The sequence below is a fragment of the Diabrotica virgifera genome, chromosome 8, assembly GCF_917563875.1.
Source record: "Diabrotica virgifera virgifera chromosome 8, PGI_DIABVI_V3a".
Taxonomy (NCBI): Eukaryota; Metazoa; Arthropoda; class Insecta; order Coleoptera; family Chrysomelidae; genus Diabrotica; species Diabrotica virgifera.
The window spans coordinates 48,422,539-48,441,653 of record NC_065450.1 but is presented as its reverse complement, the minus strand read 5'-3'; the positions used below and the strand labels follow the sequence as shown (position 1 = coordinate 48,441,653).

Below are 19,115 nucleotides of genomic sequence, written 5' to 3'. Positions count from 1 at the left end.
AGTATTTGGTGGAATATATACATGTGGTTGAACATTACGTCATATCGACGTCTTTTGTAGGTGATTTTAAATACGTAAGATTAATGACGTTAAAATACGTTTAAAAGACGTTTTCATTTCAGCCAGCCTAAGTTTGACGTCATGAAATTGGGAGGATCTTGGAGCTTAAAAGTTACAAAACTAAGGTTATGTTTGTATCGTCGTTGTCGTTTGTCGTTTCATTTCATTGTTTGTTTGTCCTAGTATTTTGCCTATTTTGGAATTTTGGATTCATTTGGATTTTGTTGGCTCTTTTGTGTGTATTTTTTAAAACTTTTGTTTGTCATTTGTGAATTTTATAAATTTATCAAAATGCAAAGTGATTATTTAAGGAAATTATTATTGGAAACTCCGCAGATGTTTTAGAAAGGTAGGCGAAACAATTTTTATTTACTATTCATTTTTCCCTGATATTTATCAATAATGATGAATTGCAAGCAATAACATTATTTCTTTTATTGTTTTAGATATTCATTGAAGCTGAAAATAATTGGAGATTTAGATCCATATACAATTCAGTCATCAGAATTGGATTTTACAGTGCATTCCATCAATTACTGTTATAATGCTATTATAGATAGACTGGTAGAGTCTCACAGTTACTACTTTAAGCAGCAGATGAAAGCATACAAAAGCCTTCAGGCACATAAAAGCCTTCACAACTGGATTTGTTTTAAAACATTTGATGTTTTGATGATTTCTATATTATTGTTGGAAAGGTAAGTCTTTATTTTATTTATTCACCATTAAGAAATATATGGATAACAGTATTAGTGTCTTTCGGATAAATGGGTTTTAAATATTAGATTTATTTACGTTTATATATCTGTATGAAACCAGACATATTGTCGTCCTAATTTGTAAAACTGTGTAACTCCATATTTCTCTGAAAATGAGTTATTACTGCCATTTATTTAAAAAAATCCCTACTCGTTTAAAAAAGGATGCACATGCATATTTTTACCAGAAGACCAAATAGTGACATCTTCGTATACACCGTATCTCCCTTGCAGCAAATTTAGTACGAAAAATATGTAACTCCCCAGTTTGTCATACCACACGATTGACTTCACTGTTTAGAAAGTGATATTTTCAAGAAAGAATTGGTGGTAAACAATATTAATACACTCATTAAACAATATAGGTACAAATGTTAGTACATATCTATAAAATATTCCATTTTAGCATTATATCTTTTAAAATGGGAGATACGTAGTATTCACATTAGTCATATTTAGAGAAATAATTTTTTGTGCCTCTGTAAAATTTAAATAAATGGAGTTACGCAGTTTACAGATTAGGTCGACGACATGTAATTGCTATGATAGAAAAGAGAATAATAAACATAGTGGAGTCAATGAAGGTTTTCACCTCCGATTTCGTTGAACCTCCATATATTTTCATGAAAATTGGTATGTAGAGGATACCTCAAGAATCAAAGGTGACATGGTGCCAACTTGCGCTTTTACCCTGGGGGGGGATGCCATCCCTTCTCGGGGGTGGAAATTATTTTATTAAAAATAATACCACTAATCGATAGAGGGACAAATTATAAGTAAAATTTGTTATAAAAAGTTATTCCAATAAATCAATAGTTTTTGAGTTATTAAAGATCAAAAGTTTTGATTGTTCCTGAAAAAATGCATGTTTTAAAGCAGTTTTTCATAAATAACTCAAAAACCATAAGTTTCTTTAAAAAAGTTGTTATTACCAAAATCGAAGATAATATAAAAATAAATAAGCTTCTTATTCGAAAAATCCTTTATTAGATACACAAAGTGAGTTATATGCAATTGAATGTATATTTTTTTCCGCGATTACTCAAATCTTAGTATTCATGCTTAAATAACAGGAAAACGATGCACTTTGTTAAATATAGATACTAAACATTTTAATAAAGTACTTAAAGGTAACTATCAAAAAGCTATATAAGAAGTCGATAGCATCAAAATTAAGCAAGTTATGATGGAAATAAGAAGACCCTTTCAGATTTTTTAGGGAAGAATGAAAAATGAAACATACGTCATTTCCACAAAAATTAAAATTTATAGTAACCCATTTAAAACTTTATTTATTTTAACATGAGTAATAACTTCAACAATTTTAACCGGTTTAGAATGCATATTTTTGAAAAAAATACGATTAAAAAAAATTAGAATTTTTCAAATTTTCGTGAATTTCATTTTCTTTTGATAATAACTCCAAAAATACTCGATATACTTAAAAAATGGTAGAGAACAAAATTTTAGTTTTAACTTTATTTAAGCTTTTTCTTTTTTTAATGTTTTTTTACGACAAAAAATAACCGAGATAGAAACATTTAAAACCTAAATTTTACTGAGAGAACCATGTAACCGGGGCCATTTCACCTTGTATTAAAAAAAATAAAGGATTTAGAAAATTATGTTTAATACAGTGTTATAGACCGTTTACTTAGCTCTGTAATGGTTTTTGGATAAATCTCATATTTCAAAAATTAACTGAGTTATTTAAAAAAAACCAATAACATTTTCTTTGAAAAAATTTTATAGCGGAGATTTTGTATGTATACGTAGGAGATTTTGTATGTATGTTTGTTGTAGGAGATACGAAAAAAGTTTATTTAGGTGAGATTGGGGCAGAGATAATATCAGAATTTAAATACATTTTCAAATATACAGGGCCACCCATATTGACAGGGTGAAACAAAATTATCTTTTGTTTAATGGAACACCCTGTATATTTTTACATTTTTGGATTCTCCTCTATGTTTTATTTCTTAAAATATCAGGTTTTGTGATGTTATACGAAGTAGTTTAAAAGATAATTACGTTTTTTTTTTTCAAATTTCATAGCAATATTCACCCCCTGTATAATTGTAGTGATTTGACATCAGAAAATCAATTTATGTTCAAGTGATTTTTAATATAGTCTATTATTGTTAAAAATTATTAATCTAGCAAAACGTTTAATTTTAGCTAATACAGGGTTGGTCGAAACTGAATGAGTGTTTTCTCAAAGTTTGAGAGTATGAGTTTTCTCAAACGGAGTAGCCTGTAATGCCTGTAATGAGCATTATAATAAAATGCTATTGTATGTCACTTTATTATTTCCCACCCTGCCAGTGAGAACTGAATTTATTTTTGAAATCCCTAACTTTATGTCTTTAATTATTTTAAATATTGTAAACGATTAAAAAACAATCAAATTAAATTGAAATGAATAACCAGTGTATATCTTCCACATTTACTTCATATTTAACGTAGCCTGTACCATAACATTGCACAGATTATTATCCCTGTAGAGCAACGATATACCATGAATGTGAATTCATACTTGAGAAATGTCCTATATCCAGTCTCACAAAAAAAGGGATTCTTCAAACATAATATATATGCAGACAAAATCAGCCAAAGTGATTTGCGATATCTAATTAAAGGCCGTACCAAGTTGGTTTTATTGAATATAGCATGAAAGCACGACGATACTTTAGTGATAAGAGTATTTTTCGTAGTAGCTATAGTATGTTGTTTTATATTATGTATTACCTATATTAAATTAGTTTTAGTATGTTTCGTTTATCTAAAAAAATGTAAAACAAACAAAAATTCTGTTTTTCTTGTAGTTGTTTTTTCGTATAGATATTGTTTTATATTGTAGTAAATTTAATTTAGTTTTAGTATGTTCCGTTTGTTTGTAGAATTATATTTAATTAGATTTGCTTTAATTACTAAAATAAATAAATTTTTAATTATATTTTATGTATTTGTGGAAAAGGAAACCTAGCATTAGCGGCCACATTTCTATAACGGCCAATTGTTTTCTATTTTTAGTGGCCGTTGTTGGCAGGTTTTACTGTACCAATAATATTTTATTAAATTATGAAATATTATTTAAATAAAAAATTTATAAACTTGATAAAAGAAAGTTTGCTTAGAATTTACTCCTCTATCTAATTATGGGGTTATTTTTAATAAAATAGTGTTCACCCATGAGAAGGGGTAACATCCACCCCAGGATAAAAGCGCAAGTTGGTACCACATCATTTTTGTTTCTTGAGGTATCCCCTAACTACTTACCAATTTTCATGAAAATTGATGGAGGTTCAACGAAATCAGGGGTGAAAAGCTTCAGTGACTGCCTTTTTGGAAATATAAAAGAATAATTTTTTTCGTGATTGTCTATTTGCTAATTTTCTGATTTTTGGTTGCTATTAGGTTTGAAAAATTAATAAAAATTATAAATCATACACATAAATGTAAAAAAATATTTATTTTACTTAATTAAACGAGATTGCTTGAGCCAGAATGCTGAAATCTGCATTTTTATCATTAAAAAAAAAGGTGGATTTCACCCCTAAAATGCAGAAAGCGCAACTTGGTGCCATATCACTTTTGTTTTTTGAGGTATCCTCTAACTAATCAACAATTTTCATGAAAATCGATGAAGGTTCAAAGAAATCGTGGGTGAAAACATTCAGTGACTACACTTTCAGAAATATAGAAGAATAAGGTTTTCGTGCTTTTCTACTTGTTAATTTTCGGATTTTTGGTTACTATAAGGTTTGAAAAATTAAAAAAAAATGTAATTCATGCACATAATTATAAAACAAATATTTATTTTTCTTAATTAAAGATTACTTGCGCCATAATGCGGAAATCTGCATATTTTACAATTTAAAAAGTAGTTGTGTATTGCACCCTTAAAATGCAAAAGCGCTAGTTGATGCTATATAACTTTTATTGCTTGAGGTATCCTCTAACTACTTACCGATTTTCATGAAAATCGATGAAGGTTCAACGAAATAGGAAGTGAAAACTTACAGTGACTGCACTTTCAGAAATCTAAAAAATAATTTTTAAAAAAGGGGTGTATTTCACCCCTAAAATGCAAAAAGCGCAAGTTGGTACTATATCACCTTTGTTCCTTGAGGTATCCTTTAACCACTCACCAATTTTTATGAAAATCGATGGAGGTTCAACGAAATCTGAGGTAATAACTCATATCCACCTTCATTGACTCCACTAACAGTCATGATTGTTTGTTCTAAAATTATATGAATGTCTGATTTTAAAATATTCTCAATCATTGTAAAGAACGCAAATACTCTAATGAAAATAAATTTTTGTAGTTGAAGCATTCCCACAAAGATAAAATATTTTTTTTAGGTGAAGAATTCCCAAAAAGCTAATGCTAAACCACTAGAAGCTTGGGTGATAGCCAGTTCCAATGGCATAGCAAATGCACATTGTATGTGTATGGCCGGTAATAGTGAAGTTTGCAGCCATATTGCAGCAATCTTATTTGCAGCTGAGTATGCCCACAGCAAGACAGAAGAAGAAGAACCCAATGCATGTACATATGTTACAGCTATGTACATTCTCTGGTGAAAAACTAATGAGTTTTCAAGCTGTTCGGTCAGAGTGCTTGTTGTGCTCTCTAAACGAACTGAAATATAAGACTGTTTTGGCTTCATGTTGCAGCGATATGAAAATGGTTAGTCATTTTTAATTATAATGTACTTCTTCATCATGAGTATTTATGTATAGGGCTTTTCATTCACAGTCATTTGTTTCGAGCTTCTGTCATGTGTCACATAATATTAATATATCTACGTCATACGTTATTGGTATATACCAATGATACACACCAAAGACATATGGCGTAGATATATTAATATTATGTGACACATGACAGATGCTCGAAACAAATGACAGTCGATAAAAAGCCCTATTAGTCTTTTAAGTGTGTATTATCAGATATCACATGTAAATTGTTTTTATCATTTTAATTTGGTCATTACAGTCCCTTAATCAAAAAATATATTTTTCAGGTGTCTGTGGATCTTTTTGTATGCAAAAATTTGTAATAATTGTTTGAAATCATTTTTAGGATTATAAGAGTCTGGAAATATATGTGAAAACACAGACTATTATAGTTTTATCCTATTTTTTATCATTCAATCGTCTTCTTTAAAATTTATAAATATAAAGCAGATAGTTTTCATTGAAATTCAATATATTGGGTCTTATTTGTATGTATTCATTTTTGACTAAAGGTACGATTCCGATAACGACTGCAGACAGCAACTGCAAACATCAGTTGAAGTTCTCGGCATTATGGACGTTACTACTTTGCACTATTTATCTGTATGAGACTGATTCCGACATCTGACTGCAACAACTGCTGTCCGACAGAACGTCAGTTGCTAATAATTATGGAAATTATTAGTGCAAAATAATGACATCTGTCATCATGGTGACAACTGTAACTGCCATCTGCAGTCGTTGTCGGAATCGTACCTTTAAAATGTGTGGTATAATTATATATATTATATAACTTAAATGGTTTAAACTTAAGTTTGTTATTACATTGTGACTTAAATGTTTAATTTGTTAATAAATGATTTATTAGTTTATATGTTGTTTCACTTTTGACACAGTAAATATTTATAATATAAAAAGTGATAATTCTATGTATGTTATATATTATACATGTTGCAATGAGGATATTGTAATTCTATGCATTTTAACAAGCCTTCCATTTGGTTTTACTTAAATGGAAAAATTGCAATACTAACAGTGCCCATACGAATAATTGAATGGGCCTGCCGAATAACGTAAGCGCCACATGGTTTGTTTTTGAGAAGTCAAAGAAAAAGTTTTAATATTGTGATGATGGTGAGTTTATACATTTTAAGGGTTAGTAATACAGTTTTTAAATACAAAATACAAACTGTATTACTCACCTTTAAAATGTATAAACTCACCATTATCACAACATAAAACTTTTTCTTTGACTTCTCAAAAACAAACCATGTGGTGGACCCATTCAATTATTGTGTATTTCTAAAACCATAAAATGAAAATTAAATCTAAAAAACGACGCAAAATCGACGTAAAAACTACGTTTTTCACATCACGTATTTAAAACGTGATAAAAATGACGTGACTTATGGTGGGACATATTCACGTGATCTTAGACGTCGAAAAAACGTGATAAACTGACGTCGTTTGGTGATAATTATGACGTTTTTTTCAATGTTTTGTAAACATTATTTGGTGGCCTGGGGCGAAAACGCAGCAAGTACCATATTCTGGTTCAATCGGAGAGTGCAGGAAGAGTCTATAATGATTTGGGGGCTTTATTGCCCCATTATCAAAAAAGTAGTTTCTGTACTGTTAGATTGAGAACTTAGTTTGTTTTTAGCAGATTTCGCTATGATATCCATGACATTTTTTCGTTGCAATCCTAGACGGCACTCGTTGAGTTATCTGGTTTGGTCGGAGAGAAGAGCATATGTGTCTACTGACGAGGGGCAAAAAAGTCCCGAAACCGGTATAGACTCTTCCTGCACTGTCCGATTGAACCAGAATATGGTACTTGCTGCGTTTTCGGGTTGCAACGAAATTGAAAATATTTATTATTATTTATTTAATATTTAATATTATTTATTTAATATTTATACATATTTAAAATATTTTTTCATAAATCAAGTGGATTTTGAACAAAAAGAAAATATAACTCTTGGTGTATTTTTTGGTAGATATACATTACATATTGAATGATATTTACCTATAGGTACCTACAATATTTTTCTGGAACTGCTTTTACTATAAAATTAAAATAAACTAATCCTAATAATAAAGATTTATGTTCATAATGGGTAAGTTATCATATTATTCTCCTTTAAAAAACCCTCATCCGTCATTTAAAAAAATGTCTTAAAACACTCAAATATTATAAAATATATAGTTCACAGCAACTATCTAAAGATTTATACCACTGAAACACCATAAAATGATTACTACAAATAAACTAATTAGTCCATTGAAATGTTACATTTTTTAGGCCGTACCTTGCATTTGTTAGAGGAGTCAATTTTATTTTTTTTATTGTGTAGAGGAGATCAGTAGGAGCTTAAGTTCAAGTTTTTGGGGTCGCCACTCTTGTCCCCCGGCCGCCATCTTGGAAAAGGGGTGCAAAGGGGTTTCGCGCTATATCTCGTAAACTACCAACCCTACAGAAAATCTAATACAAAACAAAATGTAGTAAATTAAATTTTATACAATTTTGTTTTTATTACTTTTTATCGTCAAGTGACTAACAAAAAAGATATAAACAAAAATAAGTAAAACACTTTTAACAAGTTTCCTTTTGGAGGTTATAACTTTTTTTTAGTTCATTTTACAATAAAATAACATTTTACCAATTTTGTAGAGGGTTTTTCAGCAATTTCCACTTAAATTTGTTTAATTCTATTTATTTATCTAGGTTTTACAGCGCTCCAAACTTGACCAGATTCTCGAATGCTGATAGGGACACAAAAAAAAAAAAACAAAACGTTAGGCTTACTTTTCTATCTATATATTTTTATTCACACAATTGATTATGATGTTAACATTCCTATGCTATTATTAATATATTTTTGACGTTTCTCTCCACTATAAAACTTAGAACCCTAAGCATATGTATATAGAAAAGGCACAAGAAGTTGTTTGAGGACAAATTCGCCGGTCCACAAGATGAGTGACGCAACCGAAAAATGCAAAATTCTTTAGAAGAGATTTTTTTTAAAATTCTCTAAAAAAACGATTTTTGAATATTTAAAATAGGGATTAAATTAAGAGTAATGGTCCAGGAGCATCGGTATGGCGTTTGTTTGTGACAACGATGGCTTTTATTTTCATCTATATTGGTTCGAATTTCATTATCTTAATTTAATCGCCCCATTTTCAACCCTATCTACAGTTGTGTCATTATGCATCTGAAACAAGGTCTAACGTAGCGCGTATTTCAGTAACGACGCAACTGCCCTATAGTGGTTATAAATAATAAAATCAATTTTTTGGTAAAATTGTGGCTTATTCCCATTAAAAATAGTTGATTATAAAAATGCCACAAGGAAATAGCTTCAGAACAACATACCCTATAGTGGCTCATTACATTTTTACAGTTCGGTCCTTTCTGTATTATCTGTACATAATATTTTAGAAGTTAATTCGAAATAAACAGGGATTGCTAAAATTTGCAATTACGTCATTCTTCCTCCGTACCGGACTGAATATCTGCCTGCTATTAGTTTTGTTATTATAATTTATCCTGGGTGGCACGGCAATCGGTTCCCCTCTACTTACGCACACCAAAGAAACATGAAACGAAAAACATGAAACATGAAACGAAAAACATGTTTCATGAAAAGAAAACACTTCTAAACAAATCTCAAAGTCCGCCTACCAATGAAACGAGTGTGATTCATGCTCATGACACATTTTTATTTTCGGAGAGTTTCATAAATGGCCGGACATATATTTGTTTAGCAGTGGTTTATTTCCATGAAACGTAATTTACGTTTCATGTTTCTTTGATGTGCGGCCTGCCTTCAGTTGTGCTACCTATTAGGCCATGTGAATTAAAAATTGTGAAAAGTATTTTGAGTTTTATAGATAATACTATTGAGGGTCTTGTGGGTAAAATTTATATTTTTGTGATTAGATAAGCATTTTGTGTTTTTTGTAAGCGCGCATCATGAGTGGTGGTTATTTTATTTGTAAGAAACCTCTGGGAAAAATTATTTGTCAGTGGGAAAGTCAAGCCAGTTGTGGGCGAACGTTTTTCGTCTCTTTATATGTAGTCCGTTCTTTAACGGTAAAATATTTCAAAACCTCTAAATTTTAAACAACCGCTTGGATTGACATGAAATTTGGCATACACATAGCTAACAAGTCAAAGAAAAAAAGTGATATAGTGCCGATATGTGCTTTTGCCCTGGGGGTGGTTTTCACCCCCTTTTGGGGGTGAAAAAATATTCGTCCACAGAAAGTCAGTAAATGGATAAACTGGCTAATTTTAAGTAACTTTTGTTCTATAGAGTTTTTTCATTAAGTCAATACTTTTCGAGTTATTTGGTAGTGAATATGTTCATTTTTTCAACAAAATAACCACGCTTTTAGACGGTTTTTCGCAAATAACTCAAATAATAAGAATTTTGCCGACAAAATATTCTTAGCAAAAATATAGCCTGTAAAAATTTTTAAAAAATGGTGTATATATCACGTCTCTACACCTAGTAGAAGCAGAATTATAGCTAATGAAAAATAGGTTCATATTCGTCAAATTCCGAGTGGAATACTTTAACGTGAAATAACCAAAAATGAAGCACATTTCGGGGAAAACTCATTACAACTTATTTAAAGTGTTTAAAAAAAGCTTCATTTTTGTTTTATAAAAAAAATTTCTAGCATCAAAATTAAACAAGTTACGCTCAAAATAAACTTAGTCCCTTTTGGTTTTGGTAAAAAAATCGAGAAAATCACCCCCTAATTCGTATCTTAAATGAACTTAATCGTTACGACTTCACAAGTTTCTTGACTAGTGTATAGATTGTTTATATGATCTGTAAGTTTCATCGGTTGAAAGTCCTTATTATTGAAAGGGCTGTAGTTAAAAGGGGTTGAACGAATCACTGATCACGAATGTATGCAAATTTAGTAACACCAAATCTTAATCAATTTTTGTCTAACAGTAAAACAAAAAAATACATGATATTCAGAAAAGCAAATCTGACTTTTTTGTTTTTCAAGATTTTTGGTATCTCTAACAATTTTTAAGTTATTTTGAGAAAAAGCATATTTTTCAAAATTTAAATTTTTAAAAATTTTATTTTGGAACCAAATTTTTTCAAAAATAAGCACTTTGAATCGATGAAACTTACAGATCATATAAACACAATATCAGTAAAATAATTTGTGGAGCGGCAATGATTAATTACATTTAAGTTGCTAATTACGGGGTGGTCTTCCCATTTTTTTTTTGCAAAAACAAAAGGGACCAACTTTATTTTAAGCGTAACTTGCTTAAATTTAATGCTAGAAACTTTTTTTAAAAACAGAAATAAAGCTTTTTTAAACACTTTAAAAAAGTTAAAATGAGTTTTCCCCAAAAAGTGCTTAATTTTTTGGATATTTCACGTCGAAATATTCTATTTGAAATTTGGTGAATATGAATATATTTTTCATTGGCTATAACTCTGGTTCTACGAGATCCAGAGACCTAACTTTACTTTTTTATAGGCTATATTTTTGCTAAGAAAGTTTTTTTCGACAAAATACTTACTTTTTGAGTTATTGGCAAAAAACCGTCTAAAAATGTGGTTATTTTGTTGAAAAATGAACATATTCACTCGCAAATAACTCGAAAAGTGTTGACTTGGCGAAAAAGCTCTATAGAACAAAAGTTACTTAAAATTAGTCAGTTTACCCATTTCCGGACTTATTTTTGACATATATTTTTTCATCCCGAATAGGGGGTGAAAGTCACCCCCAGGGCAAAAGCACACATCGGCGCAATATCACTTTTTTTCTTTGACATGTAAGCTATACGTATGCCAAATTTCATGTCAATCCAAGCGGTTCTTTAAAATTTAGAGCAAAAACCGTGAAAGAATGGACTAATGGCGGAAATAAAGACGATTCTCTGGAAACCCTGAGATACAAACTATTCGCTAAAACAGTGACAAAAAATGCATTTAATCTCTTCTCACTTCCTCCAACACAAGATGCAGGCCGATTCCACAGACTCCGAGTGTATCACCAGATGCAGTCATGGCTCGGTAAACATTGTGATCCAGAAAATTGGGGCTGGAAAAAGCATGGAAAATTTTGGATACCAATCCAAACTTCCAAGCCTCCAGTCCCCCTGAGCTTATTAAATTCATCTTTTGCAGATGCAACGGAAATTGTAAGTGCATGTGGTTACCAAAAAGCAGACCTTAAATGTTCAGCAGTGTGCCTCCATTGTGGTGGTGAAAGTTGCAGCAACATCGTGGGCATATCAACGAAAATGAATTGGAAGATGAATTACCGACAATGACGCCAACTCTAACTCTCATTATACCACAAAAATTCACCTCGGATACTAATTCAGATCATGACTTGCAGCCTGGACCATTGAAAAAAATTAAAAAATAATAACTATGATAGATCTTTTTCAAGATGTAATAAAAAATAATATTATTTTGTATAGAAATTGTTCGTGGATTAAGCTTATTGGGGATACCACACAAAAACGCGCCTCCAGACTCTACCTCATAGGTGGCGGGGAAAAGGGTCAAAAATAGCTTAATAATAGCATAGGAATGTTTAAAATTATAATAAAAGTATCTAAGCCTAAGGTTTTATTTTTATCTTATTCCTATGAGATTTCGAAAACCTGGTCAAGTTTGGAGCGCTGTAAAACCTAGATAAATAAATAAAATTTAATAACTTTATAGTGGAAATTGTTCGCTGAAAAATCCTCTACAAAATTGCTATGATGTTATTTTATTGTGAAATGAACGGAAAAAAAGTTGTAACCTCCAAAAGAAAAGTTCCTACAAAATTTTCTCTTATTTTTGTTTATAACTTTTTGTTGGTCACTTGACGATAAAAAGTGATACATATAAAATTGTAGAAAATTTAATTTGCTACATTTTACGTGTTATTAAATTTTCTGTGGGGTTGCTACTTTAGGAGATACAGCGCAAAAGCTCTTTGCACCCCCTTTTCCAAGATGGCGGCCGGGGGACAAGAGTGGCGACCCCAAAAACTTGAACTTAAAGCTTCTACTGAACCCCTCTACACATTAAAAAAATAAAATTGACTCCTCTAAGAAATACAACCCTAAATGTAACATTTCAATTGACTAAAAATATCAAATGTAATGAATTAGTGGCGCGGAACTCAAACATTATAATGATATGACGTCATCACCAATGAGGGCGCGTGTCGGGCTGGTTGCCATAATTTGAATTTTCTCTCGATTTTATTCGTATTTAGGGGCCAAACTAAAGACAAAAACAACTTTTTTCTTTGATATATATTTTAAATTATATTCTGTTGTGATTTATAGTATTTTTATTCGAATTTAAAATTTTATGCAAGTTCTCTATTGACGACAAGCAACTTTTCTCTCATTTTTACTGTTCTCCTATAATCGTGCGGATGTTAGCTTCCATGGAGAAGGGGTTCTGAATTGAGTAAGAAAGGAGGTAAATTCCTTTCAATACTTTTTGGAAAATACACTCGGCAAGGATAGCTCTCAACATGGACACGGCGCGTCCCGATGGCTGATAGGGAACGTAGGAACGAAAGGCTTTGTCAAATAGACACCCGCGGATCAACTGAGAGCATGTCATAGGGCAGCAGCCGAAATGAGCAGCAGTGGGGAAATGATCTCTGGACCGCTCTGATACTGGAGAGTCGCAGGCTCAACTAAATGGTGGTTCAACCGACTTTGACACTGCGGTCAAAAAAGCAATGGAAAACTACTTGACTACTTTACCCAGAAAAATATCCTTGTGGCAGAAGAATTCAACGATGGCCCCGATGCTTCTTGAAATAGGGCAGGTGTGCGAAGAACGTCTGAAATGAAAAGATTGCAAAAGATGCAACGGCCGGATCACGGAAGGTGCAATATAAATGACCATCCTAGTATACTACTCAGGCGAAAAACCTGGAAAACCACGTATGTGAAAATGAGAGAGGAAAATGCAGAAGAAAATAAATGAATCAGTTTGAGCTCTAAGGACGTACGACAGAGTTTAAATTTGAGAAAGTAACAGAATTTGTGTAGGTACCTTGGAGTAACAGTTACAAATAAAGGAGACGAAGAAAAGGAAATACATAAACGGTTTTTGAAAGGTAGCAAAGCAGTAGGATCACTAAACGCACTGTTGAAAGCAAAAAACCTGTCCAAGGCAACCAAGATTCGACCTTATGAAACAATAGTGAGACCAACGGTGTTGTATGCATGTAAAACTTAAACAATGAATCAAAAAGAAGAAAAAAGCAAGATATTTGGGTGAGGAAAACCTTGAGAACAGTTTTTGGTGATATAAAGAAGACTAATGGGAAATAGAGCTGAAGAACAAATCAGGAGCTAATGGAGATTTATATGAGACCTAAAATAATACAGAAAATCATGGCGCACAGAGTTAGATGCTTGAGACATGTTTCACGAATGCCACAAGACAGAAACGTAATAAGTGTTTGGCAAGCAGTAGAACAAGAGAAGAAAAGAAGAAGGAGACCACGAAGGAAGTGGTTTGATGCCATCCGAACTAGGAGAAATGGTTATAAGGGACTGGAGAGTACAAGTGAAGGACCGAAAAAAGTGGAAGAATCTAGTAAATACTATCGAAGCCAAGAGCCTCTAAATCTTCTTCTTCTTCTTATACTTGTTCTAGATCTGTCGATCTGTTAATTCCGATGTTGAAGTATTTCTTGAGAGGTAGACTGCCAGCTATCTCTCCATCTTTTTGGCGGTCTCCCCGGTGGACGCTTGTTAGCTGGTTTTCCTTCTAGCGCAATTCTTGGTAGTCTGTGCTTCTCCATTTTTTTTACATCACTGAACCTTTCTCTTCGTCTTTGCCACGCCACATTGTTCCCTCATGATATTGTTCTATCCCTTCGTATTCTATCCCCTCTTGTCTTCCCTATAATTGCTCTTGGTGTCTTCATTTCGGCTCTTTGTAACATGCTTTTGGTTCTATTGGTGTCTTCTCTTGATTTAATACGATAGATCATAACAGAACAGATGCAAGTTTTATAAATTCTTACTTTGCTGTCCATTCTCATATATGGGTTATTCCAAACCACATCTCTTAAATATCCGGACGTCATTGCGGCCTTGTTTATTTGTTCTCTTAGGTCTCTGGCTGGGTCATGATAACTTAATAAATCTGCACTTAGATATTTGAACTGATTTAACTTTTCTATGGGTTTCCCCTCTACCACGAGCTTGTATCTACTTGGATTTTTCGCAATGGTAATGCATTTTGTTTTCTGCGTAGATATGTCCATGTTCAGTCGTCGACATGCTTGGTAGAATCGATAAAGTTGTCTTTGCAGGTGATTCTCATCCTCTGCAATCAGGGCTGCACACATAGGTAGCACACTATACTGATTCTACTCTGACCGATTATATATCCTAGTTGTAGCGATTCCACATCTTCTATTATTTCATTCATCAGCATATTGAATAGAAATGGACTGAGGCTGTCTCCCTGCCTGATTCCCCCTGGTGTTCGTATGTCGGCCGTAGTGGTGTCGTTTGTTTTAATTTTTGTCGTGTTGTTATTATTCATCTGTTTTATGACTTGAAAAAGGTTGGCCGGTATCCTTTTTTGCTTCATTTTCTGTAATATATCACTGACTCTGAAGTCTGACTCTGTCAAATGCTTTTGTTAGGTCTACGAAGCAAATGTATGCGGGTTTGTTATATTCTATCGACTTCTCTTTCACTTGTTTCATGACAAATATTGCATCCGTTGTCGACCTGCCTTTTCTGAAACCTTGCTCTTCTTCTACTAAATATACTTACTTAAAAATCAAGAATTTTTGTTCTCTTACCTCCGTCCATATCAGGTGTTGATGGTGGAGCAGGTGTTGTCCAACTGGGAGTTACTACTTTAAGACTGCTATAACTAGATGTTTCCTCCCTTGATGAATCTTTCACTTCTTTCCTTCTGTTTTTACGTTTAATCGAAATCTCTTGCACATCCTGTTTGTCTTGTTTTTCTTTAGTTGGTCTTGTTCTGAAATAATAGAACAGAATTCTTAATATTGTAAAACTCTTTTAATTATTATAGTTTATACACACCTAATGTAAAATGTTTAACTGTGATCTTTTGCTTACCTGTTTCTTCTTCTCGTCTGTATCTTTTCGGGTTTTTCTGTTTTTTCATCTTCAGTTGCTTCTATTTTGTTAACTGTCTTAGTTCTTGTTCTAGTTCTTGATTTTATGGGTTTGGAAGGTGGCGCAATTAAATTGTCATCTGTTATACTGAAAAATTGAAAATGGGTGAATAAAAATTCAAAATTGGAAAAAAATGATACCAAATGAGAGATAAACAACTTAAAAATAATCTGCTATGCAGACGACGCAATAATCTCTCTAAAGCCACCAATTTAATATAACTGCCACAACAATTTAACATGCTAATTTCCTAAAAAAAGACACTACATGGTAATAACAGCAAATCTCCTAAAAAGTAAAATGTAACTTGAGGGTCAGATAATCGAACAAGTGATAGAATTTAAATACTTAGGCTCACGTTATCTAGCTACAGAAAGCTCGAAACAGAAGTGGACGATCAAGTGAATAGAGCAAACAGAGTCGCAGATTACCTGAATGAAACAATATAAAGAAATAAAAATATCGGGAAAGAAATATGCAGAATTTACAAAACAGCCATCAGACCAATAATGAAATGCTTGGCAGAAACACAATCCTATACAGCGAAAAAATAATTCTAGAAATAGCAGAGATGAAAACCATTAGACTAATACATTTTAATCTATTAAAAGAGAACAACTAATGATAGCACTAGAAAAATTAAAAGTCTCCCCAAAGAAGGAAGACAGATGAACTTATTATAAATAAAGAGGTCAAACAAGGAGATGTATTATTTACGAAACTTTTTAATCTAGCTTTAGAATAGGTATATACTACGAAATATAATCAAAGGGAACCTACGAACAAATGGAAAATAATATAGTTATAATCGCAAAGAACAGAAATACAATAAAAGGAATGCTTGAAGGAATTAAAGAGAAAGAGGAGACAATCGAACTCAGATTAAGTCAAGAAAAAACAAAAATATTATGATTACGGAAAATACAAATAAAAGAAAAGGTAAATAACGAAAAAGGATATTACGAGAGAGTTAAGTGCAAAAATTTAATGGACTGATTGCTATATATATTGGAATGTTTAGGGTTATTAAATTAAACTTAATAGTTAATATCCTGCTCTAAAAGCAGGTTTTAGAGCAGGATATAGCACGAATGATCATTTACAAGTAATTAAGAACTTAATAGAAAAGAGTGTTGACTATAACAAGCCATTAGTCCTGATATTTGTTGGCTATGAAAAAGCTTTCGGCACAATAAGTCATCAAAATTATTCAAACCCTTAACAGAGTACATTATACATTATCGCTATGTAAACATGATCAGATAGGTACATCTATTAAAATGCGACAGCAAGCGTGAAACTGGCAGATAAAAAGACCAACGCATTTAAAATAAAACGGGGAGTGCGACAGGGAGACACAATTTCGCCAAAATTGTTTACAATATTAGAGCATATGTTTAAGAACGCAAATCTGAGTGAAAAAGGAATTAATGTCAACGAAGAAATACTTAGTCATTTGCATCGATGATGCAGTACCTATTACAATTGGAGAAACTATACCTAGCCTCCCTACAACTTGGATTAAAAATCAATCACACAAAAACTTAAATCATAACAAATCTTGTGTTAAGCGAAAAGATTTCAGTCAATGGCATGCATAGGAAGAGATAATCAATCGTGCGAACTAAACCTCCCCATAAGACTCACTTGGGTGGCATTCGGCAAGCTGAACCATGTCGTTAAGTCAGAACTGCCTATGTGTCTCAAAAGATAAGTCTTTAATCAGTGCGGGTTGCCAGTACTTACATATGGTGCAGAAACTTTAACAGTAACCAAGAAAATAAGAAATAAAATTTGTGTTACACAAAGAGCCATGGAACGCTCAATGTTAGGCATTTCTCGTAGGGATCGGATTACGAACAAGGAAATAAGACGGAGAACAGGAGTGACAGATTCCACAGAAAGAATTATGCCCTTTAAGTGGAACTGGGCGGGGTACATAGCTAGAATGTCGGATAACAGACGGACATAACGAATAATACACTGGAGACCAAGACAAGAAACATATCGGAGTAGAGGTCGTTCGCCAACAAGATGGTCTGATGACATAAAACGGATCGACAAAAATGAAATGCCAACAGCACAAAACAGGAATACATGGAAAAGACTATGGGAGACCTATATCCAGCAGTGGATAGATCTGGGTCGAATGATAATATGAATAGTTAATATGTAAACTTCTAAAAATTATGTACCGAAAGATATAATGACATAATTAAAGTGAAACTAATTATCCATACCCATATGCAGCTAGTAATGCTGCTCTTCCAGCTTCAACCAAGGGGTAAGCCTTCCCGTGGCACTTCCCTCTGAAATCGTCATTGTCGATAGACCAAAACATAATGCCTCCTAAACGGTTTTCAGCAACATATTCGGCTTTTCTTTTAACGATTTCTTCGTCATCATATCCAACCCACTGATTGTCCTTAAATGCGTATGGACCCATGACCTTGGGGTTTGGATCATCCACCTCCCAATCTTGGTTCTTGATATAGTCGCAAACCTAAAATTAATTTTGTTTGTAAAACATGTATGTATGTACCTACATGTAAAACGTAAAATACAAGTTAAACATGTATATGTAATGTTACAGTTCAAGTTGATTATCTAGTTGGAGTTGACTTTTCCTAGTTCGAGTCGACTCAAACGGCTGGGTTTAGTAAAAGTTGATTATAAATATAAAATGAAGATTTTTATTTAACATTTACTAGTAAAAGTAAACTCCAACTAGTTAAAGTATACTCTTCCCAATGCCATTTAGTAAAAGTTGATTCACACAAACAACCGATTCTAGAAATTAAAAGTTACTGTATATTATGTTCAAATTGTGATATTTATAGTCCAGTGTGTATCGTCGTCCCCGTTAGGTAAATTATTCCAATTCGATTTTTTTGCACAAACTTACTCAAAAAGAGGTCCTTATAACGAATCCACAGGGTGTCCGGTGGTACCGTAATCGAAAAATTGTTTAAACAATTTTTTTTAACAAATTCACAAAAAAAAATTCACTTCGGACATTTTTTTACATCATTAATTTGGGTCATTCGGAGCAAAAGAGGTCTTTTGTGATTTTTCTGTAAAATTTATGGTTCTCGAATTTTACGCGATTTAAAATTTGAAAAATGCAAAAATGACCATTTTCAAGGCTTAATAACTCAGTTAAAAATTATTATTATGAAAGTCAGGAAGTCACCAAATCAAATTTTAACGACCCCCCTACAAGGTACTGAAGAAATATTTGTCATTATTGTATTACTAAGCTGTTATTTTTAATTATTAACAATGAGCGCTGGGAGCGTATTGAGGCGGCTGTCAATGTGAGTGCGACTGAGATGCACCATTGGACAGTCGGAATGGGGGAT

The 19,115-nt window shown here is 32.4% G+C and overlaps 1 protein-coding gene and 1 long non-coding RNA gene across 2 annotated transcripts in view; one reads left to right on the top strand and one right to left on the bottom strand.

The window, feature by feature from the left end:
• LOC114334845 (serine-rich adhesin for platelets) overlaps nt 1–19,115 on the bottom strand; it is a 300,061-nt gene that overhangs the window by 61,014 nt on the left and 219,932 nt on the right. Inside the window, exons 8-10 of the mRNA XM_050658731.1 lie at nt 17,994–18,256; nt 15,694–15,840; nt 15,408–15,592 (exon numbers count right to left, since the gene is read on the bottom strand). Coding sequence (XP_050514688.1) covers nt 15,408–15,592; nt 15,694–15,840; nt 17,994–18,256 — 595 coding nt within the window. The remainder of the gene's footprint in view (nt 1–15,407; nt 15,593–15,693; nt 15,841–17,993; nt 18,257–19,115) is intronic.
• On the top strand, nt 5–6,436 carry LOC126889965 (uncharacterized). Its single transcript, XR_007700240.1, has 3 exons — nt 5–409; nt 507–758; nt 5,187–6,436. It is a non-coding gene; the product is annotated as an uncharacterized LOC126889965 (long non-coding RNA).